The following is a 24,001-nucleotide window of genomic DNA, read 5'->3' on the forward strand; positions in this document are numbered from 1 at the left end:
CATTTGAGCTAATGCGAAGCCGTAGGAATATATTTTAATAATGTATGCGGCTTGTGAATAGTAACTTTGTCTCTGTAGCTGATGGTAAGCCGTCTCAGGGATGAGTTTTGGTGGAAGAGTATTTATTGATATATTGATGCTTTAATAGATGGGTACTGTATGATGAATAATGTTGATGAGTCAAAGAAAGTCTTCAATAGAATGATCAAAAGTGATGTGGTGCCTGATGTTTTCAGTTACAGAATCTTGATTAATGGGTTATGTAAAAGTAATAGGATCTTTCAAGAAATGCGTTGCAAAAGTTTAGTTCCTCGTATTGTCACTTACATTTCTCTTACTGATGGAGTATGTAAGAGCCAACATCTTGATGAAGCAATTATGCTACTTAATAAAATTGGTGGCCTAGAAATAAAGCCAAAATACAACTTTAGTAAATACATTTCACGGAAAAAAGTGAGGTAGGTTTGAATTGGGTACGGTTGATTCCCCCCCCCCCCCAATTTAAAACATAATAAGTTAACTACTCTTCCTTTATGCGGCGTAGTTGAAAATGATTTCAGTTTTGGACGAGACTGAGTATACACACACATATGCACAGTAGGATTTCAATAGTGAAATTAATAACAAATAACATATGGTACTCCTCTGATCCTATTTATAGGGCACTTCCAGCATATTTCACACAGACCAATAAAAACCTTAAACTGCAATAACTCTGTCTTAAAACATAACAATTTTTTAATTTTACCCCTATATAATACTTTGAAAATAAAAAGAATAAAACTATTGAATGCTCTATTTACATTTATTGATGGGTGGAAGGAATTAAATAGCATTGCATCGCGCACAGATAAGCACCGAACTTAAATGCCCCATGGCCCTTCATCAACCAATCATTTTAAAAGATGGTGCGGCGCACGGATCGGTGGTTCTATGTGAAGAAAAATTTTATACTCTGCCTATGAACGAGAATGTGGCGCGGTAAGTCTGAAAAATCTTTCTAAAAAATGGTGGCTTCACAGTTTCAAATGACTCATGCCTACCATCTAAAAATGAACTATAAAGTAACATTAATCAACCACAAGAAGTAAATATTCTTCGAGTGTTTGTGGTTACCACGCCATTGAAGAGGACATGAGAAGTCATCACTGTTCTTTCGACCTGAATAGAGAACCAGTTTTGCTTCATGCTGAAAGAAGAAAGCCAGAGGAAAAGACGGGAATAATGGCATAGGAAGAAGACAAATTAAAGGATAAGTATTTAGCATTGGAAAGAGGAACGAAGAAAATGTACGAAGTGTTCAAAGGAAAATGTGCCAGAAATTTAATAAGGACAATTCTGTACATCTACATCAAAAATTGTATCAGGTGCCCTATATATAGGACCAAAATTTACACTCTCTCTCTGCCCTATAAATAGGACCAAAGGAGTATCTAATAAGTTATTCTTTAATAAAACCTACAAGCTCTTGATGCTAAGAGATGGGAATATGGACCGGTCCTACAGGGTTGACGGGTTTAAAAGAGCCGATCCTACAGGATCGAAATTTTAAAACTACCCAAATTTATTAGGCTCGGCCCTTAAGCTAATAGGCTTAGGGCCGACCTATGGGCTTTCGACTGTTTTAAAGAAATATTATTTTTTATATTTCTTATATTTTTTATAAAAAAATAAAAATAAACCAATGAAATTAATAATAAAGACATAAATAAATAAAATTAAGTCAAAAATACAAAATCATCATATGAATATCCATCAATATCCAAACATTTAAAACATTTATTAAACAAGATAACAACATCCAAAAGTTTCATCTATAGTGCAAATGTGCAATAACAAACACTATCATTAATCTTTTGAAACTTCATCATCACTATAATCAATTACTTTTCCGAGTAAGTATGCTTTCTTTCATAATAAAAATATCAAGTTTTTCTTCTTTATAAGAATTTTACTTTTAAATTTTGTAGTCTAGCTATTATTTCACCTTAGTTTGAAAAATATTGTTGTTGTAACTTATAAATTTCTAATTCAAATTATAGAATCACAAGTTATTTAAGTATAAAATATTCTCATCAAATATATATAGTTTAAAAATATCAACGCATATAATATAAATCAAATCATTATTGAAGTCCAAATTAACCCATTTTATAAAAATTCAATTAGACAAATTATTGGCTAAAAATAAATAAATCAAACCATTCTATAAAATTTAATTTTAAAATGATAATAATAACTAAATATTTGAAATGCAATTAACGGTGTAAAAAATTAATAATATTAAAATTACACAAAAAATTAAAAAAATAAAATAAAATGGCTTAAACGGACAGGGCCGAGTAAGACCTACTTTTCATTTGAAGGGAAAATTTTCAAGCCCGGTCCTCATAATTTTCGGGCCTAAATCTATTTTCCTGACTTTTGGTATTGATCTTATTATTTGGATTAGCTTCAACTTTGTGTTTGTGGTTTGATGTTTTAGTTAACATGTGCGTCTTAATTGTGTCTTGAGTTTTTTCTATGATCTATCTTGTGTACTTTCTTATAATTTTGGTGTCACAAGTCTTGTTATGTCTATTGCTTTCCATAATAGTTTATTATTTTCAGTCCAAATGCTAAACATGCATAACACTGAGTCGTTTACAACATAAAAGTAGTTCTATTGTAATATTTTCATTTTCATCTACGTAATTCAGTTAAGTCATTGATATTTGACTAAAGTATACCTTTAGTCGTTTCATTTATATATAATTTCAATTTAGTCTTTTAACTTTAAAAAGTATAATTTTAATTATTCAACCTTAAAATTATTAACAAAAAAATATGATATTGAGATATTCAATGTTGATAAAACGTCCTCAAATACTAACATATCAAGTTTAATTCTCAAAATAACCATGGTATGAAAAATCATCATTTGAACTCAACAATTTTAGGATTAAAGAACCAAAAGTATATTTTTTAAAGTTAAGGGACTAAATTGAAACTTTATATAAAGTTAAAAGACCTAGTATATGCTTTGACCTTGATATTTTTTAAAAATTAAGTCATTGATATTCAATTAAGTCATTTGTAAAAACAATAGAGGGAGTAATAATTTTAAAATTTACAAGGAAACATGTCTCAACCAAGAAACAAAAATAGGACCGAACACTAAACTGACTAAGATAGTGGTTCAAGGGTTAGTGAGTCAAATTGGGATCAACTCGGGATCAAACAGATCATATTAAATAATATAATTGATTGAAAATAACAAAGTAGAACAATACTAATAATCACTAATAACAAAATATAAGAAAATATAATAATAGTTTGACTGTAACAATAATAAAGTATAAGAATATTGAGAATTTTGATTTTATGATTTCTCATTAACTAAAATTAATAGTCATTGATACTAAAATTATTATTAAAATTCATTTAAATCTATAATGACTGAGATATTAGAAGCTAAATGAGAAACAAATAGGACAAATAATAATATAATTATTCAAACCGGTTTACGTTGGTTTTTACTAGTTCACACTGGTTTTACAGTTCAAACCAGTCCCTGGTTTAATCTATGAACCAGACCAAACCACTAACTGGTTCACTGGGTTTTCGATTAAACCGGCCGGTTCGGTCTCTTTTTTTTAAAAAAAAAAACTTCGTTCACAACTAGTATTGTTTTCTAATGGTTAAAGTATACATTTCGTCTTTTAACTTTGCACAAGGTTTCAATTTGGTCTCTTAACTTTAAAAGTATACTTTTAGTCTTTTAACCCTAAAATTTTTTTAAAAAATGATGACATTAAGATTTTAAATGTTGATAAAACATTCTCAAATATTAACATATGAAGTTTAATTTTCAATAAATCCATGATTGTGACAAAAAATCATCATTGAAGCCTAATGATTTTTGGGTTGAAAGACCAAATGTATACTTTTTAAAATTAAAGGACCAAATTAAAATTTTGGACAAAATTAAAGGACCAGATATATACTTTAGCTTTTTTCTAATTAACTCACTTGGTATGGTCTAGGGCGAGAGTAAGGTTGGCCAAGAATATTCATAAAATGCTCTTAGTTGGTTGCAAACCATGTTGGACCTAGTCTCCCAGGTTAAGAATTGAAATTGGGGGTGTAAACAGGCCAGACCAAGCCTGTTTTGTAATAAGCTGGTCTGAGCTTGGCCTGTGACTTGTTATGGGTTTTATTTTTTAGTCTGAGCCTGGCCTAGCCTATTGAAAACGCCTATAATTTTAAAATTTTCAAAATGCATAATAAAAAATATATAAGCCAATATAAAATATAAAATATATATACTACATAATAATTATTTTTTTATTATTATCTTTTATTTAAATTTTAATGTTATAAGTAATATTTTAAATCTTAATTATGGTTAATATTATTGACAACAAATTATGATTATATATTACAATTTAAAATAAAACTAGATAAAAGTACAAAACAAAAATAAAAATCAAGATAAATAAACATGTTTAACAGGCTTTTTAAGAAGCCTAGACATGGCCTCTTAGGCTAAATAAGCCATTAAAAAGGCCTAAGCCTTTTTTTATTTTGAAACAGGCCATGCCAAACTAGGCCTAATGCAGGCTAGACCACAAGCCCATGACAGGCCATCTAACTTGTTTCCACCACTAATTAAAATAGAGACAACCATAAGAACAATCCAAAAACCTACTACCTCTAGTTTTTAATATAAAAACTAGTTAACTAATTTAAGTAGATTAAGGAAGTTTATTTAGTTAGTTATTTGTAATAAATAAGTATTGTTTTTCCTAAATTACTCTTACTAATCAAGTGTATTAGCTTTAATACTTGATCAAACATTTGATATGTGTAATTACTATAAGGATTATTTAAAAAAAAAAGAATAAATATGATAAAAAAGATTGAGGTCTTATATTTAGAATCAAATTGAAAGTTAAATTAACTCTTATATTAAGTACTAGAGGTGATATGTGATACATACTTGCCTCCGGTCCTAAATATAAATATAACATTTATTTTGTAGTATAATCCCAACAAAATGAATATTATATTTAGGAGCAAAGGTAATATTTCATAAGTTTGGAACATAATCAATAAAATTAAACAAAGAAGCAAACAATCACAGCAACAAACTAAATACAAAAGCCAAACTAATCACATGGAAATTTATAAGCAAACTGAAATAAAGAACAATTTGATGTTATAAGGTTCTTATTTGCTTTGAATTATTTATTCCAAACCTTTAAAAAATGCTCCATAATAATTTTTGAGTAGCATTCATTCAGTTAGTGAGCAATGGTGTTTTCTTTTTATTCCTATACCTACTTAATATTTTGACGGGAGGGAAATAATATTGATTGTTTTATTTTTATTGATGTTCAATTTTTTTTATGGTCTTAATTTATTTGTAAAAATGAATGCATTCCAGAGAAGAATGAAATGCTAAAATGATTTGATTCTACAAGTTTAATAAATGATTTGATAACTCGACAAGCGAAAGAATGAGATATAAAAATTGATAAAATATATTTGTGTTTGGTCGCTTTATCAAATTGGCCTCTAAAAATGAGAAGTTATAAATATTCTGGGTTCCAACATTATCAACTTACCTGCCTAAGTCTAAAGCACGAAACAAACAGAAGATGGATTTAATATTTTTATTAAATTTTATAAATTTAAAATAATAAGCAAATGAAAATTATTGAAATTTGATTTGAATAATTTTAATTGAAAAGAAGAGCGAGAGTCAGAAAAAAAACTGAAGTAAAAAAAATCTTCATTGAGAGATTTAATATATGCTGTAATGCTGATTTACATAAACCCATTTTGCTATTTTTATCATTTGTAAATCAATTTTCTATTTTATATTAAAAACTAAATGAATCAAATCAATAGTTTTTATTTCCGTTAATAAATATGACCAATTTTTTGGGCCAATTTTAATTTACATTTTTTCTCCCCTCCGAAACAACGGCGATACTTCTTTCAGTCTGACGGAAGGCAAAACACTTTGGCGAGCGCTCGTGATTTTCCGGCGGCTGGTTCTTCACAGCTCCATTGTCCCCTTCCTCCTCAAAGCACATCTCAATTTCTGATAGCGAACATGATTTTCGGTAGAGCTACAACAAGGTACGCATTCCCCAAATTTCTTTCTCATTCGCCAAATCCTAAGAGCATTGGAGAGGCTATCTCTTCATTTAATAGCTTGCTTCATATGAATCCCCAACCCTCTATAGTTCGTATTAATAAGATTTTGGGTTCTGTCGTAAAGATGAAACATCAGCGAACTGCTATCTCCCTTTTCGCCCAAGCAGAATGCAAGGGATTCTCGCCATGTTTGGTTACTCTAAACATCTTGATCAATTGTCACTGCCATTTGGGTAACATGCCTTCTGCTTTCTCTATTCTAGGGAGGATTCTCAAGATGGGCTGTCAGCCAGATATAATAACTTTAAATACTCTGTTGAAAGGTCTCTCCATTAGTAATAACGTTAGAGAAGCCCTTGTCTTTCACAATGACATATTGACCAAAGGATTTCAGTTAGATGAGGTAAGCTATGGCATCCTGATTAATGGCTTCTGTAAAATTGGAAAAACGTCTGCTGCTCTTGAAATGCTTCGAAAGATGGAGAGAGGGTTGGTTAAGCCTGATTTAATTATCTACAACACAGTCATAGATGGTCTTTGTAAAGAAGGGCTTGCAATTGAGGCAAAAAAATTATACCATGAAATGACTGATAGGGGAATATCTCCTAATATTGTTACCCACAATTCCCTAATACATGGTTTCTGTTGCATGGATCAATTGCTAGAAGCCACATGGTTGCTAAATAAAATGGTGCTAGAGGGCATCAGGCCTAGTATTTATACCTTCAATATATTGGTAGATGCATTTTGTAAAAATGAGAGTGCAACAAAAGCTGAGGCAATTGTTGGTATGATGATGAAATGTGGTACAAAGCCTGATGTAATTACTTACAATGCCTTAATGGATGGGTACTGTATGATGAATCATGTTAATGAGTCGAAGAGAGTTCTTAATAAAATGATCAAAAGTGATTTGACACCTGATGTCTTTAGTTACAATATCTTGATTAATGGGTTGTGCAAAATCAAAAAGATTGGTGAAGCCATGGATCTTTTTCAAGAAATGCGATGCAAAAGTTTGGTTCCCAATGTTGTCACCTATAGTTCTCTTATTGATGGCCTGTTCAAATCAGGGAAGATCTCAACCGTGCAGGAGCTTATTTATGAGATGCATGATAATGGTCATCTACCAGATATAATAACCTACAATATCTTGTTGGATGGATTGTGCAAGAGCCAGCATCTTGATGAAGCAATTATGCTATTCAATAAAATTGTTGGTTTAGGAATACAGCCAAATACACACACATACACCATACTTATTGATGGTTTGTGCAAGGGTGGTAGATTAAACACTGCTCAACAAGTTTTTCAGTATCTTTTGGTTAATGGCCATCCTCTAGATGTCCAAGCATATAGTGCTATGATTAATGGATTTTGTAAAGAGGGCTTGTTTGATGAGGCAAAGGCATTGTTTTTTCAAATGGGAGAGAATGGATGCCTTCCAAATTTTGTAACTTTTGAAACAATCATTGGAACTCTTTTGGAGAAAGGTGAGAATGATAAGGCGGGGAATGTTCTTGATGAAATGTTTGCTAGGGGTCTCTTAAAGACGATCAAAGAAGGTTAGATCCTTGTGCTCATGTGGAAATTTGTTGTAATATTCAACCAAGGTAATGTCTGACAGCAATTGAATTAAAGTCAATTGCACTGACCTCCCTGAACTTCTGTACAGAAATATCTCTCTCTGCTTTTGTTTTTGTTTTTTTTTGTTGGGTGTCAGCCATGGATGTTGTTGGATCCCGGGAGTTCATTTTATCTTTATCAACTAGTCGTCATTTGATTGACTTTCCCTTGCTGATACAGATAGGCAGCATATTTGGCTAATGATTATCCATATGGTTCAGTCTCCGATCCCAATCTTTTTGTTAGATTTACAAACAAAATTAATTCAATGGTTTTTCTTCCTGTTGTTCTGTTTCTGCTCAATTAAGCTTTGTCTTTCATTCTTTTGGCATAAACATATTTGTTGTCTAATTAACTCACTTGGTAAGGTCTAGACAGAGAGTAAGGTTGGGCAAGAATATCCATAATATGGTCTTAGTTTGATAGCAAACTGGGCAGGACTTGGTCTCCCATGTTAAGAATTGAAATGATTTTCTTAAAACAGAATTGGGCAAAATTTAGGGTTTTAAAAAATAGAGAACATGCACAAGAACGACAAAAAAAAAAAACCATATGATACATACTTGTTTACCGTTCTAAATATAAATATAAAATTTACTTTGTAACGTAATCACTACAAAGTGAATAGCATATTTAGAAGCAGAGGTAGAATTTCATAAGTGCGGAACATAATCAATAAAATTAAACAAAGAAGCAAGCATCACATCAACAAACTAAATACAAGAGCCAAACTAATCGCATGGAAATTTATAAGCAAACTAAAATAAAAAAAAAAAACAATTTGATGTCATGAATAAGGTCGAACTCACAACCTTCCAATTACATAATAACTTTCATATTGTTAAGCCACATGGTTCTTATTTGCTGTGAATTATCTAGTCCAAACCTTTAAATAATGCTCCATGATAATTTTTGGAGTAATATTTATTCAGTTAGTGAGCAATGGTGTTTTCTCTTTATTCCTATATGTACTTAATATTCCTCAAATCTTTAATATAAGATTTATTTAACTAATTTAATTAGATTAACAAAGTTAGGTAAGTTAGTTAATTATAAGAAACATGACATGCTTTTCCTAAAACACTATAATCATCTTTCTTAATATCCTTCCTCTCTCATTTACTTGATTATAATTGATAGAGCATCTATAGGGGTAATTTAGAAAAAATTGATAAATATAAGAAATATGTCATATATTAAGGACTAGGAGAATATTTTTATCTTGACAGGAGGGACATAATATTGATTATTTTATTCTCATTGATATTCAATTTTTTGATAATCTTAATTTATTTGTAAAACTGAATGCATTCCAGAGAAGACTGAAATGCTAAAATGATTTGGTTCTACAATTTTAATAAATAATTTTATAACTCAATAAGTGAAAGACTGACATAAAAATTGATAAAATATATTTGTGTTAGGCCCCTTTATCAATTTGGCCTCTAAAAATGAGAAGTTATTAATATTCTGAGTTCCAACATTATTAGCTTAACTGCTTAAGTCTAAAGTGCGAAACAAACATAACAAAATACACACACACACCACTAACAAATTGAAGCCTAAAAACTCAAAAAGAGAGTGGATTTAATATTTTTATTGAAGTTTATAAACTTGAAATAATAAACAAATGAAAATTATCAAAATTTGATTTGAATAATGTAAATGGAAAAGAAGAGCGAGAGTGAGAAAAAAACTGAAATAGATAATAATCATCTTTATTGAGAGATTTAATATTTGTTGATTCACATAACTCATCTTGCCATTTTTATCATTTATGAATCAATTTTATATTTTATATTAAAAACTATATGAATCAAATCAATACTAACTCCAATCCTAATCATAAAACCTCTTTTGTAAACATTTTAATTATAAGACTTCGTTTGTAATATAAATTATAAAATAAATAAGTTCTTATAATTATAATTAAAAATAGTAATTTTTATTTCTGTTAATAAAATTTATTGGTATTGATAACCATGAGGGTATTAATCATGGTTTGAAAACTCGGACCGGACCGGACGGTTCAGGCCAGAAACCGGCGAACCGGACACTTGTCCGGTCCGATTCATTGTCTAAACCGATACTGTTCCGAACCGGTGTGAAACCGGTTAAACCGGTATGAACCGGCTATAACCCGCATAACCCGTTGGGTTGAACAGGTAACCCGGTTCATTTTTAAAATGCCCAGGAAGGTGCGAGGATTATGAAAATAAAGCAAGTTCCCAGGTAAAAGAGAAAGAAATGAGAAGAAGAAGAGAAGAAAAATATAGTCAATGAAAGAAACAAGACATGAAACATGTGTAGCCAGCGTTTGAAAGAGCCAGTGGAGGTGAGAGGCGTCGTCGGCGGTGACAGCGGTGCTGGAGGCAAGGAAAGTCAATTGTTGGGGCTAATATCTGGGTGAGAATGACTGGGGGAGACAAGGATGAAGGAGTTCGCAAATCGCAGGAACTTAAGGGAGAAGAGGAAGGTAACAACTGATAGAGGTGAAGGTGATAGATAACTCTAGCGAGGTTCGCCTTTCGAGTGTGCTGGAACGAGATTTCAAGATCTGACTTTTTTTTTTCCTGGAAGAATGTGCTTAAAAGAAAGGAGAAAACAAGAACATTGAGAATCTCCAGAAATAAAAAAGAGCATTAATTTTATAGCAGCCTATGATACTAGACTTACAGTACCACTTCGTCCTTTCTTTTCATTTTTGAAAATTTGGATATGACTTCTTTCATACATTCTTCGCTTTATATTGATTATATATAAACATATATACGATTAAAAGAAGTAGGGGGAGGTCTGGAGGGAAAAAAAAGGAGTACAGGGAACGTGGAAATTCCATTTTTTATGATAACATATATTTTATATGTGTTTTTTTAATATGATATTATAAATATCATATTTATTAAAATATTTTTATAATCAAATATAAATATTTTTATAGATTTTATTTATATTATATTTTTAATTAATTCCGGTCTAACTCCGGTTCAATTCCGGTCTGACCCACTAACTCTTGACCCATTGTCTTAACCGGTTCAACAACCGGTTCGGTTTTTAATACCTTGGTATTAATAAAAGGGAGAATTACAATGAGGTCCCAAACAAGAAAAATAATTGAAAAACAAGTCCCGAAAATTATCATTCTCAATCTCATTATAGAACTTGTCATTATAAGCTGTTGAGATTGTTATTAGAATTTTTTGGTAATTATTTTTTTTTATAGGACTTGTTGTAATTCTCTCTCAATAAAATAACCACTTTTTTTTGTCAATTTTAATTTTAATTTTTTTCCCTTCGAAAAAAAGGTGAGACTTCTTTCAGTCTCGCAGAGCAGAAAAAGCAAAAGACTTTTGGCGAGCGCTTGTGTTTTTCCGGCGTCTGGTTCTTCACAGCTCCATTGTCCCCTTCTTCCTCCAAGCATATCTGAATTTCTGATAGCGAACATGATTTACGGTAGAGCTGCAAGGTACGCATTCCATAGATTTCTTTCCCATTCGCCAAATCCTAAGTGCATTGAAGAGGCTACCTCTTCATTTAATAGCTTGCTTCATGTGAATCCCCAACCCTCTACAGTTCGTATTAATAAGATTCTAGGATCTCTCGCGAAGATGAAGCATCACCGAACTGCTATTTCCCTTTTCTCAAAAGCAGAATGCAGGGGATTCATGCCTTGTTTATTTACTCTGAACATCTTGATCAATTGTTACTGCCATTTGGGTAACATGTCTTTTGCTTTCTCTATTCTAGGGAGGATTTTCAAGATGGGCTGTCAGCCAGATATAATAACTTTAAATACTCTGTTGAAAGGTCTCTGCATTAATGATAACGTTAGAGAAGCCCTTGTCTTTCAAAACGACATATTGGCAAAAGGATTTCAGTTAAATGAGGTAAGCTATGGGACCCTGATTAATGGCTTCTGTAAAATTGGAAAAACGTCTGCTGCTCTTGAATTGCTTCGAAAGATGGAGACCGGATTAGTTAAGCCTAATTTAGTTATGTACAACACAGTCATAGCTGGTCTTTGTAAAGAAGGGCTTGCAATTGAGGCAAAAAAATTATACCATGAAATGACTGATAAGGGAATATCTCCTAGTATTGTTACCTACAACACCCTAATATATGGTTTCTGTTGCATGGATCAATGGAAAGAAGCCACGTGGTTGCTAAATAAAATGGGGCTGGAAGGTATCACTCCTTGTATTTATACCTTTAATATATTGGTAGATGCATTTTGTAAAAAAGGGCGTCTAACCAAAGCTGAGGCAATAGTTGGTAGGATGATGAAATGTGGTACAAAGCCTGATGTTATTACTTACAATGCTTTAATGGATGGGTACTGTATGATGAATCATGTTAATGAGTCAAAGAAAGTTCTTAATAGAATGATCAAAAGTGATTTGACACCTGATGTTTTTAGTTACAATATCCTGATTAATGGTTTGTGTAAAATCAAAAGGATTGGTGAAGCCATGGATCTTTTTCAAGAAATGCGATGCAAAAGTTTGGTTCCTAATGTTGTCACCTATAGTTCTCTTATTGATGGCCTGTTCAAATCAGGAAAGATCTCAACCGTGCAGGAGCTTATTTATGAGATGCATGATAATGGTCATCTACCAGATATAATGACCTACAATATCTTGTTGGATGGATTGTGCAAGAGCCAGCATCTTGATGAAGCAATTATGCTATTCAATAAAATTGTTGGTTTAGGAATACAGCCAAATACACACACATACACCATACTTATTGATGGTTTGTGCAAGGGTGGTAGATTAAACACTGCTCAACAAGTTTTTCAGTATCTTTTGGTTAATGGCCATCCTCTAGATGTCCAAGCATATAGTGCTATGATTAATGGATTTTGTAAAGAGGGCTTGTTTGATGAGGCAAAGGCATTGTTTTTTCAAATGGGAGAGAATGGATGCCTTCCAAATTTTGTAACTTTTGAAACAATCATTGGAACTCTTTTGGAGAAAGGTGAGAATGATAAGGCGGGGAATGTTCTTGATGAAATGTTTGCTAGGGGTCTCTTAAAGACGATCAAAGAAGGTTAGATCCTTGTGCTCATGTGGAAATTTGTTGTAATATTCAACCAAGGTAATGTCTGACAGCAATTGAATTAAAGTCAATTGCACTGACCTCCCTGAACTTCTGTACAGAAATATCTCTCTCTGCTTTTGTTTTTGTTTTTTTTTGTTGGGTGTCAGCCATGGATGTTGTTGGATCCCGGGAGTTCATTTTATCTTTATCAACTAGTCGTCATTTGATTGACTTTCCCTTGCTGATACAGATAGGCAGCGTATTTGGCTAATGATTATCCATATGGTTCAGTCTCCGATCCCAATATTTTTGTTAGATTTACAAACAAAATTAATTCAATGGTTTTTCTTCCTGTTGTCCTCTTTCTGCTCAATTGAGCTATGCCTTTCATTCTTTTGGCATAAACATATTTGTTGTCTAATTAATTCACTTGGTAAGGTCTAGACAGAGGGTAAGGTTGGGCAAGAATATCCATAATATGGTCTTAGTTTTTAGCAAACTAGGCAGGACTTGGTCTCCCATGTTAAGAATTGAAATGATTTTCTTAAAACAGAATTGGCCAAAATTTAGGGTTTTAAAAAAATAGAGAATATGCACAAGAACGACCAAAAAAAAAACCATATGATACATACTTGTCTACCGTTCTAAATATAAATATACAATTTACTTTGTAGCGTAATCACTACAAAGTGAATAGCATATTTAGAACCAGAGGAAGAATTTCATAAGTGCGGAACATGATCAATAAAATTAAACAAAGAAGCAAGCATCACATCAACAAAGTAAATACAAGAGCCAAACTAATCGCACGGAAATTTATAAGCAAACTAAAAAAAAAAAACAAGTTGATGTTATGAATAAGATCGAACTCACAACCTTCCAATTACATAATAACTTTTACATTGTTAAGCCACATGGTTCTTATTTGCTTTGAATTATCTAGTCCAAACCTTTAAATAATGCTGCATGATAATTTTTGGAGTAATATTTATTCAGTTAGTGAGCAATGGCGTTTTCTCTTTATTCCTATATGTACTTAATATTCCTCCGATCCTTAATATAAGATCTATTTAACTAATTTAATTAGATTAAGAAAGTTAAGTAAGTTAGTTAACAATAAGAAACATGACATGCTTTTCCTAAAACACTATAATCATCTTTCTTAATATCCTTCCTCCCTCACTTACTTGATTATGATTGATGGAACATCCATAGGGGTAATTTAGAAAAAATTGACAAACATAAGAAATATATCTTGTATTAAGGACTAGGGGAGTATTTTTATCTTGACAGGAGGGACATAATATTGACTATTTTATTTTCATTAATATTCAATTTTTTGATAATCTTAATTTATTTGTAAAACTGAATGCATTCCAGAGAAGACTGAAATGCTAAAATTGATAAAATATATTTGTGTTAGGCCCCTTTATCAATTTGGCCTCTAAAAATGAGAAGTTATTAATATTCTGAGCCCCAACATTATTAGCTTAACTGCTTAAGTCTAAAGTACGGAACAAACATAAGAAAATACACACACACCACTAACAAATTGAAGTCTAAAAACTCAAAAAGAGAGTGGATCTAATATTTTTATTGAAGTTTATAAACTTGAAACAATAAACAAATGAAAATGATCAAAATTTGATTTGAATAATGTAAATGGAAAAGAAGAGCGAGAGTGAGAAAAAAAACTGAAATAAATAATAATCATCTTTATTGAGAGATTTAATATTTGTTGATTCACATAACTCATCTTGCCATTTTTATCATTTATGAATCAATTTTATATTAAAAACTATATGAATCAAATCAATACTAACTTCAATCCTAATCATAAAACCTCTTTTGTAAACATTCTAATTATAAGGTTTCGTTTGTAATATAAATTATAAAATAAATAATTTTTTATAATTAGAATTAAAAATAGTAATTTTTATTTCTGTTAATAAAATTTATTGGTATTGATAACCATGAGGGTATTACTAAAATGGAGAATTACAATGAGGTCCCAAACAAAAAAAAACAATTGAAAAATAAGTCTCAAAAATTGTCATTCTCATTATAGAACTTGTCATTATAAGCTGTTGAGATTAATATTAGAATTTTTTAGTAATTATTGCTCTTTTATAAGACTTGGTTGTAATTCTCTCTCAATAAAATAACCACTTTTTTTTTGTCAATTTTAATTTTAATTTTTTTCCCCTTCGAAAAAAAGGTGAGACTTCTTTCAGTCTCGCAGAGCAGAAAAAGCAAAAGACTTTTGGCGAGCGCTTGTGTTTTTCCGGCGTCTGGTTCTTCACAGCTCCATTGTCCCCTTCTTCCTCCAAGCATATCTGAATTTCTGATAGCGAACATGATTTACGGTAGAGCTGCAAGGTACGCATTCCATAGATTTCTTTCCCATTCGCCAAATCCTAAGTGCATTGAAGAGGCTACCTCTTCATTTAATAGCTTGCTTCATGTGAATCCCCAACCCTCTACAGTTCGTATTAATAAGATTCTAGGATCTCTCGCGAAGATGAAGCATCACCGAACTGCTATTTCCCTTTTCTCAAAAGCAGAATGCAGGGGATTCATGCCTTGTTTATTTACTCTGAACATCTTGATCAATTGTTACTGCCATTTGGGTAACATGTCTTTTGCTTTCTCTATTCTAGGGAGGATTTTCAAGATGGGCTGTCAGCCAGATATAATAACTTTAAATACTCTGTTGAAAGGTCTCTGCATTAATGATAACGTTAGAGAAGCCCTTGTCTTTCAAAACGACATATTGGCAAAAGGATTTCAGTTAAATGAGGTAAGCTATGGGACCCTGATTAATGGCTTCTGTAAAATTGGAAAAACGTCTGCTGCTCTTGAATTGCTTCGAAAGATGGAGACCGGATTAGTTAAGCCTAATTTAGTTATGTACAACACAGTCATAGCTGGTCTTTGTAAAGAAGGGCTTGCAATTGAGGCAAAAAAATTATACCATGAAATGACTGATAAGGGAATATCTCCTAGTATTGTTACCTACAACTCCCTGATATATGGTTTCTGTTGCATGGATCAATGGAAAGAAGCCACGTGGTTGCTAAATAAAATGGGGCTGGAAGGTATCACTCCTTGTATTTATACCTTTAATATATTGGTAGATGCATTTTGTAAAAAAGGGCGTCTAACCAAAGCTGAGGCAATAGTTGGTAGGATGATGAAATGTGGTACAAAGCCTGATGTTATTACTTACAATGCTTTAATGGATGGGTACTGTATGATGAATCATGTTAATGAGTCAAAGAAAGTTCTTAATAGAATGATCAAAAGTGATTTGACACCTGATGTTTTTAGTTACAATATCCTGATTAATGGTTTGTGTAAAATCAAAAGGATTGGTGAAGCCATGGATCTTTTTCAAGAAATGCGATGCAAAAGTTTGGTTCCTAATGTTGTCACCTATAGTTCTCTTATTGATGGCCTGTTCAAATCAGGAAAGATCTCAACCGTGCAGGAGCTTATTTATGAGATGCATGATAATGGTCATCTACCAGATATAATGACCTACAATGTCTTGTTGGATGGATTGTGCAAGAGCCAGCATCTTGATGAAGCAATTATGCTATTCAATAAAATTGTTGGTTTAGGAATACAGCCAAATACACACACATACACCATACTTATTGATGGTTTGTGCAAGGGTGGTAGATTAAACACTGCTCAACAAGTTTTTCAGTATCTTTTGGTTAATGGCCATCCTCTAGATGTCCAAGCATATAGTGCTATGATTAATGGATTTTGTAAAGAGGGCTTGTTTGATGAGGCCAAGGCATTGTTTTTTCAAATGGGAGAGAATGGATGCCTTCCAAATTTTGTAACTTTTGAAACAATCATTGGAACTCTTTTGGAGAAAGGTTGGAATGATAAGGCGGAGAATGTTCTTGATGAAATGTTTGCTAGGGGTCTTTTAAAGACGATAAAAGAAGGTTAGATCCTTGTGTTCACGTTGAAATTTGTTGTAATACTCAACCAACGTAATGTCTGACAGCAATTGAAATTTAAAGTCAATTGCATTGACCTCCCTGCGCTTTCTGTGCAGAAATATCAAAGTTCATCTCTCTCTGTTTTTGTTTTTTTGTTGGATATCAGCCATAAATGGTGTTGGATCCCGGGAGTTCACTTTATCTTTACCAAGTAGTACTCATTTGATTGACTTTCCCTTGCTGATACAGATAGGCAGCGTATTTGGGCATTTGGCTAATGATTATCCATATGGTTCAGTCTCCGATCCCAATCTTATTGTTAGATTTGCAAACAAAATTAATTCTGTTGTTCTGTTTCTGCTCAATTAAACTTTGTCTTTCATTCTTTTGGTATAAACATATTTGTTCTTGTGAAATAATAATATCAATCGTTTTGATCCGGCAATGAGCTTGGAAAGAGTTTTTATGAGAGCCATCTTATTTTGTTCTGGCTAGATAATTGTCATCTCTTCAATTCTTGAAGCATTGATGCACATGCACGTACATGTGTGGTTTATGTGGGGTGAACAAGGTGAGCAAACTTTTAGTGGTAATGTATCCTTGTGGATGCTGCTTTTATGACTTGTTTGATTCTTTTGTAGTTGGGATAAGGCCACATATAGAATTGAAATTTAGCTTAATTACTTTTCCTCATGACATATTTAACTCATATTTTTGGGGATGAATACCATCTGCAGTGATTAAGTGTCCTTCTGTTTCCATGGCTTTCACATATTTGGTTTTTACAGATGGCATACTTTTAATTGTGTGACTGAGATATTGCTATCTCTCTTTTCTGAAAAATGTCATTTTTAGTCATGTGTTCTGAGAGTTATTCAAGTATTGGCGCTTATTGGACATGAGGTGACTTTTCTACAAGTTACATGGTGACACTTCGTGAACATGCTTTGGAAGACTCACTGTCTTTTTTGTAGATTGTATATGGTCCCCTAAGAAGAATGCATGAGATTGGGAAAGAATAAACACCAAAGAAAGTGAGTCTTGCAGCAGACACAACCATAGTGTCTTTTTTTTTTTAAAGGAAAATTATAAGGGTAGGTACCGACTGCTTTAGGTTACAATCATACTATCTATTAATTTACAATTAGATATTTTTTGGGTGATTACTAAAAAGTCCCAATAAAGAAATTTAATCACCCGAAAATTCGATAACAATTGAGTAGCATATTATATTGAGTTTCAGTTAATGAAATGACATGTTTTTACTGCTTAATTATTATTGGGATTTTTTTTTATAATTAAATCTTTTTATTGGAATCTCAGCAATTTACCTGATTGTCTTCCTCCTCCCTATCGTTATGACATTATGAGTGACTGGTTTATGAGCAATTTAAATAGGAGGAAGTAATACCAAATCTGGCTTATTACCTTTGGCACTATGTGATAAGTTGTATGAAAGCTAGGAACAGAAGCATACTTGTGAATGAATCCTCCTCTCCTTATGTTGATTAAGAGCTTTCCCAGCTAATGTCAATCCTACTATCAAGCCTATCGATATCATCTGGACTTGGAAAAAAGAATATATACGAAGGAAGGGCTTGAGATCAACGGTTTCTCGTAGCCATTCTTGATGTTCAATATAATTTATTATATATAAAAAGATTTTAAAAATAGTTATATATTTCTTAATTTTCAATAGAATATAATTTATATATATATTTTCCTCATAAATCAATGGATTGGTACCGGTCATGAACTTTTATACTTTGTTTGGATGAAAAGAGAAAATATGAGGAAAGAAAAAGGAAAGGAGGAATATAAAGAAGGAAAAAGGGAAATAAATGTTTTAGCCGTATATTCAGATTAATAGAAGAAAAGAAAATGATAGGAAAAAAAAGAAAGAAAATAACCTGTTTAACAGTGATGATAATATTCATATAAAAAAATGTGGGCTCTTGCCTCTTTTCTCCTCTTTAGATTAACTTTGAAAAATCTTCTTTTTAAAAAAAGAAATTCTTTTCGTAAAAAGTGAAAAGCATAAAGGCATCATGTTTATTATTTCTCTTACATTTTTTAATTTATTTTCTCATCAAATATGGGAAATTTAGGTCTGGTTTGGTTCTTTTTTTTTTTTTAATTTTTACTTTCTTAGAAAATAAAGTAATTTCTAAAACAAATTTTGGAACCAAAATAAAAAAATAAAAACGTCAATTTAAATCACTATTCTAAAAAACATATCTAAAATGGTGAGGTGAAGTGAACGACAAAAGAATATTTGGCTTTATTAGCATAATCATCATTTATAAAAATATAATATTCTTTGCCTCTTCCATAACTTTGTAGAAAAAAAAGAAACGAGACACGCTGAAAATACATTTTCAAACCCTTTTTTTATTTTTTTTTTAAATTGAAAACATATTTTGAAAACTGAACAACAAACAGGGATTTATTTGTCTTGTCTTCTAAAATTTCCTCTTCCACCTATTTTTCTATTCATTCAAATTCAGTGGAAGCATAGTACCAAGATTTTTTTTTTCGCCCCGCAAATTACAAATTTAAGCCTGGGCCGGGTCGGGTTGAATATTTTGTGCTCCGTGTTGAGTATTTGCACCAAATACGTGGCCCAAAATTTAACCTAAACAAGGCCTTGCCTAATCCGTTTTCTTCTTCTTCTTCTGCCCTAGTTGTCGCGATACCGCCACATTGCAGTGTCCTCTGTCTCTCCGATCAATGGCGGGAGGTAAAATCAGGAAGGAGAAAGGCAAGCCACAGCAACAGCACACGCCGTACCAAGGCGGTATATCATTTCACAAATCGAAGGGTCAGCATATCCTCAAGAACCCTTTGCTGGTGGATTCCATAGTCCAGAAATCTGGCATCAAAAGCACTGATGTCATCCTCGAAATCGGTCCTGGGACCGGAAATCTTACGAAGAAGTTATTGGAAGCTGGAAAGATGGTAATTGCTGTTGAGATTGACCCTCGTATGGTTCTCGAGCTTCAAAGACGATTCCAGGGAACACCCTACTCCAGCCGCCTTAAGGTTAAGTTCTTTCCCTCTGTTAATTAGATGATTAAAAATATCTGAGAAATCTCAAGAGAGAAAGGCCTTCTAGGTTATCTGTGTTATGGCCATTCGTGAAAACACTTGCTGTACTGTTAGGCATTGGTTTAACGATATTGTTGGACATAAGAATCTGAGAGCTTTCCTTTTCCCTCATTGAAATTTGTGGATAGGTCACTAGAAACGGGTTTTTTTAATAGTTTATACGTTTGGCTGTTTAGAATCTGCCCATGTTGTTGGAATGTTAGTCGTTGGTCTAGGTACAAGTCCATTTTTAATATATTTATAGGAAGTTGCACTTGAATAAGATGATATCCGACTCCAGGCAAGACATGGCTATCGTTATATTTAGAGATAGAGGCTTCATCAATACATAAGTGTTGCTTCTTATGAGTTACGGAACATTTGTTTGGTCCTTTATTTTGTGTGCTATAACAGTTTAAAGGCCTTGGATATGTAGTTGTGGATGCTCATGATTAGTCACCTCACTACCACTGATACAATGCCTGAGCGTTCGGCCTTTTTTTCCCTTGTTTTTTTGGGGGCTTTTCCAACGTCAAACTGGTGAAGGAGGAGCTGACCATGATTCCAGTGATGTTATGTATATTAATAATCCCTTTTCCTTTTGATGTCATTTTGCAACAAGTGGCAATCTGTTATTCTGTACTTGCTTTCATCAAATGATCTTATTAGACTATAGTGCGAAGAAATTGTCTTATTGAGTAGTTACTCGGTTGCCTTTCATGAAGACAGGTTTGACAAGCCTCTATACTTTTAGCTCAAGAAGTTGAAATGGGTGGGGATTTGGATAGAGTTCCTAGTAGTCTTAACTTCAAGAGATAGCAGCAGCTTCCCGTTATAGACAAACAAATAGTTAAAATAAAGAGAAAAAAGAAAAAAGGATGTTTGACTGTGAGGAACTTGTCACTTTATTTTTTTTCCCCTTGCTTGTCTAACCCTCAAAATATCTGAGAATGGAATATAATTTATATTTTATATTTGATATGACTAGGCATCTTATATTTTTTTTCCCTTTGTGTTCTGTTTAGGTTATGCAAGGTGACGTGCTTAAGACTGAACTTCCCTATTTTGACATATGTGTGGCAAACATTCCATATCAAATATCTTCGCCGCTTACATTCAAGTTACTCAACCACCAACCTGCATTTAGGTGTGCAATTATTATGTTTCAGAGAGAATTTGCCATGAGACTGGTTGCTCAGCCTGGTGACAAGCTCTATTGTCGTCTCACTGTGAATACTCAACTCCTTGCTCGAGTCTCCCACCTCCTCAAAGTTGGAAAAAACAATTTCCGACCTCCCCCAAAGGTTGATTCCTCTGTAGTGCGAATTGAGCCGAGGAAACCTCGAATTGAAGTTAAGCAGAAGGAATGGGATGGATTTTTGCGTATTTGTTTTAATAGAAAGAACAAGACACTTGGTTCAATTTTTAGGCAGAAGAATGTGATCTCCTTGCTGGAAAAGAACTACAAGACTGTACAATCACTAAAGCTCTCACAAGAAGGTTTAACAGAGCAAAACGATACGAAAATGGACTTCTCTGGTTTTGGCAACTCCACGGAAGATCAAGGCATGGGAATGGATGATGGATTAGATGAAGATGATGAAATGGAGATCGAAGGTGGGGACGGTGATGCTGAAGAAGTGCAATCTGAATTTAAGGACAAGGTTATGGGTGTTCTAAAAGAGGGAGATTTTGAAGAGAAGAGGTCATCCAAGCTCAGTCTGCAGGAATTCCTATATTTGCTTTCTTTATTCAACAAAGCTGGCATACACTTCTCCTGATTTTGGAGTCTTTTTAGTAATTTTTGTCTAATTCTATCCCAAAATTTTGAGCTTGTTTCTTCTTAAAATTTGAATCTTGAGTGAGAGTGGAGTAGCATCAAAATAGCGTGAGCAATATCCAGGTTCCTTATTGATCATGCAGATGTAATATATAGCAATTTTGATTAAATGTTGCCCCTTTAGGAGTTTCTTATATTTATTTAGCTCTTGACAAGTTTTCCTTGAATATGATAGCTTTTTTCGATTGCTTTTATTTGTGCTCTAATTTCGTTAGAATCCCCCCCCCCCCCCAATGACAAACCCGACCAGATTGAAGGTATCGTTCTGTTTGATATGCCCATTTACCGCACTCTTTTCTGCTCATCTAATCTTTTGATTTGAAAAGGAAACGAACCTGGATCCATCACAATTAACATAATTGTATCCCCACCCCACAAAAAGAACCCCCCCCCCCCCCCGGGGGGTGGAGGGGGGAAGCACTGGAAATCAAAATAGTCGAGACAGTGGTTAAAGTAATAGCAATCCAATCACGACTCCAAATAATGGTCAGGTTAAAACAAGCCTGTTTGACCAAGCTTGTGGTTGGATCATGCTCTGCGGATCAGGTTGGACCAAAAGTGGTTGGATTTTTGTTCTCTGTCCCCCACCCCCAACTTGACATTATAAGTAGAATCCAACTTGCCCCAGGGTTAGGTTAAATTGAAAAGACTAGTCTTTCATAATACGGTGAATCAAAAGTTAAATTCTCGATGCTCATATTTAATATTTGATAATGGCTCAAGCAGGATTGTCTTCAATTAAAAAAAAAAATCTGTGTCTACCCCAAAAAAAAAAAAAGAAGCCGAATTTGCAACTTTCCATTTCAATGGGAGTTTTCATATCATTATGTTACCGAACTACTAACGATAATCTTTGTTTTTGCTTGAATTATCTAGACAAGACAAATTGCGTTTGGTTTAAGCTTATGCAATAGTGTTTTGAGTTTGATCTTTGTTAGTGATTGATGATGCCTTTCCTCCTAACCATGCCATTTTCAATAATGAAGAACAGAATCAATATTATAGTTTTAAAACTTTGATTAACTTAAACAATGAAAAAATTTTCAACTGTTGACCAAAAAAAAAAATCTTTTGACTTGTTCAAGGGGCATCGACCTCCTTTCTAATTTTTTCTTTGATAAAAGAAAAACTAACTACAAATAAAATTTAGTATAAATATAATCTTTGGTCCCTCAAGTTTATCCTCATTTTAGTTTTAGTCCTTCAAAGGGGCAAATTAGTCCAAGTTTTTATTAGATTATAAGGATTAATGTTATAAATGAAAATAAATTTGAAGGACCAAAATCAAAATAAAAATAAACTTGAAAGATCAAAAATTGTATTAACCCTAAAATTAAAATACAAAGGTTAAAAAGAAAACCAACGGGAAGATAAAAGTAGGGGTGTTCAAATTGTCCCATCCCGATCCTGGTAACTTTAGGACGGGACGGGACCGGACAAAAAAATTTACGAGACGGGACAATACCAGGACGGGACAGAATGTACCCCCGAGACGGGACGGGGTTGTCTCGTCCCATCCCGTCCTGGGATATATATTATAAAAAAAACAATTTGTAATTTTCAATTTATCTGGTCTCCCTTCGTCTCCTAAGCCCTAAAATTTTCCAATAGTTCATACTTCATACTAGCCGCGCCTCTCTTGCCCTCTCACCCCTCTTAGATCTTAGTACAACTCTTTCCTTCCCGCGACCTCCTTGCCGCTCTTGCTCTCGCCCCTCTCAGATCTCAGTCCAACTCTTTCCTTCCGTTGGCTTCAGAGCTGCCCGTCTCTTCCTCATCGTTTCGTGAGAAGGTCTGTGGTCACTCCTTCCCCGACTCAAGTCACATTTGGATCTTGAATCCGGACCACTGTCTCGCTAGCGTTCTTCGTCGGATTTTTTATCTTGCGCTTGCACTCTGTACTGAACTCTCCCGCGACCTCAACGGCTTCGGCGCCTCTGCCTTCAGGCGCGCCTCTTCCTCGTCGTTCCGCACAAGGAGAGGAGTTTTTGTTAAAAAAGCAAGCAAAGGCCCAAAATTAACTTGAAATACAGTTGCTCCCAAAAAAAAAAAAAGAAAGCATCAAGCCAATTCAGAAAAGGTCCAAACCTGAATTTAGGGGGCAAAAAAAAAGGGATGGGATGGGACAGGACACACGACAAAAGTCCTGTCCCGTCCCGTCTCGTGAACACCCCTAGATAAAAGTCCTTAGTCTAAGAATAGTAAGGATATAGTTTTAAAAGGAGAATAATTATGAAATCTTGAGTAAGGAATGTAATTATAAAAAAAATCTTAATGATAATAGAGCAACCAGCAATAACAA

At 33.2% G+C, this 24,001-nt stretch overlaps 4 protein-coding genes across 4 annotated transcripts; all 4 read left to right on the top strand.

The window, feature by feature from the left end:
* Window positions 1-6,103: 6,103 nt before the first annotated feature.
* LOC114757655 (pentatricopeptide repeat-containing protein At1g62670, mitochondrial-like) lies at window positions 6,104-7,801 on the top strand. Its single transcript, XM_028946740.1, has one exon. The coding sequence runs from the start codon at window positions 6,104-6,106 to the stop codon at window positions 7,715-7,717; it is 1,614 nt and encodes a 537-aa protein (XP_028802573.1). The 3' UTR covers window positions 7,718-7,801.
* Window positions 7,802-11,216: 3,415 nt separating this feature from the next.
* LOC114757656 (putative pentatricopeptide repeat-containing protein At1g12700, mitochondrial) lies at window positions 11,217-12,927 on the top strand. Its single transcript, XM_028946741.1, has one exon. The coding sequence runs from the start codon at window positions 11,217-11,219 to the stop codon at window positions 12,825-12,827; it is 1,611 nt and encodes a 536-aa protein (XP_028802574.1). The 3' UTR covers window positions 12,828-12,927.
* Window positions 12,928-15,148: 2,221 nt separating this feature from the next.
* Window positions 15,149-17,141, top strand: LOC114757657 (pentatricopeptide repeat-containing protein At1g62670, mitochondrial-like). Its single transcript, XM_028946742.1, has 3 exons — window positions 15,149-15,192; window positions 15,474-16,775; window positions 16,939-17,141. The coding sequence occupies exons 2-3, from the start codon at window positions 15,488-15,490 to the stop codon at window positions 17,139-17,141; spliced, it is 1,491 nt and encodes a 496-aa protein (XP_028802575.1). The 5' UTR covers window positions 15,149-15,192; window positions 15,474-15,487.
* A 2,293-nt stretch (window positions 17,142-19,434) lies between these two features.
* On the top strand, window positions 19,435-21,809 carry LOC114757597 (ribosomal RNA small subunit methyltransferase-like). The gene is made up of 2 exons (XM_028946674.1): window positions 19,435-19,814; window positions 20,885-21,809. The coding sequence occupies exons 1-2, from the start codon at window positions 19,503-19,505 to the stop codon at window positions 21,638-21,640; spliced, it is 1,068 nt and encodes a 355-aa protein (XP_028802507.1). The 5' UTR covers window positions 19,435-19,502; the 3' UTR covers window positions 21,641-21,809.
* The last annotated feature ends 2,192 nt before the right edge of the window (window positions 21,810-24,001 follow it).

Source organism: Neltuma alba, unplaced genomic scaffold (genome assembly GCF_004799145.2).
Source record: "Neltuma alba isolate B1F8T4 unplaced genomic scaffold, ASM479914v2 tig00010614_pilon, whole genome shotgun sequence".
Taxonomy (NCBI): Eukaryota; Viridiplantae; Streptophyta; class Magnoliopsida; order Fabales; family Fabaceae; genus Neltuma; species Neltuma alba.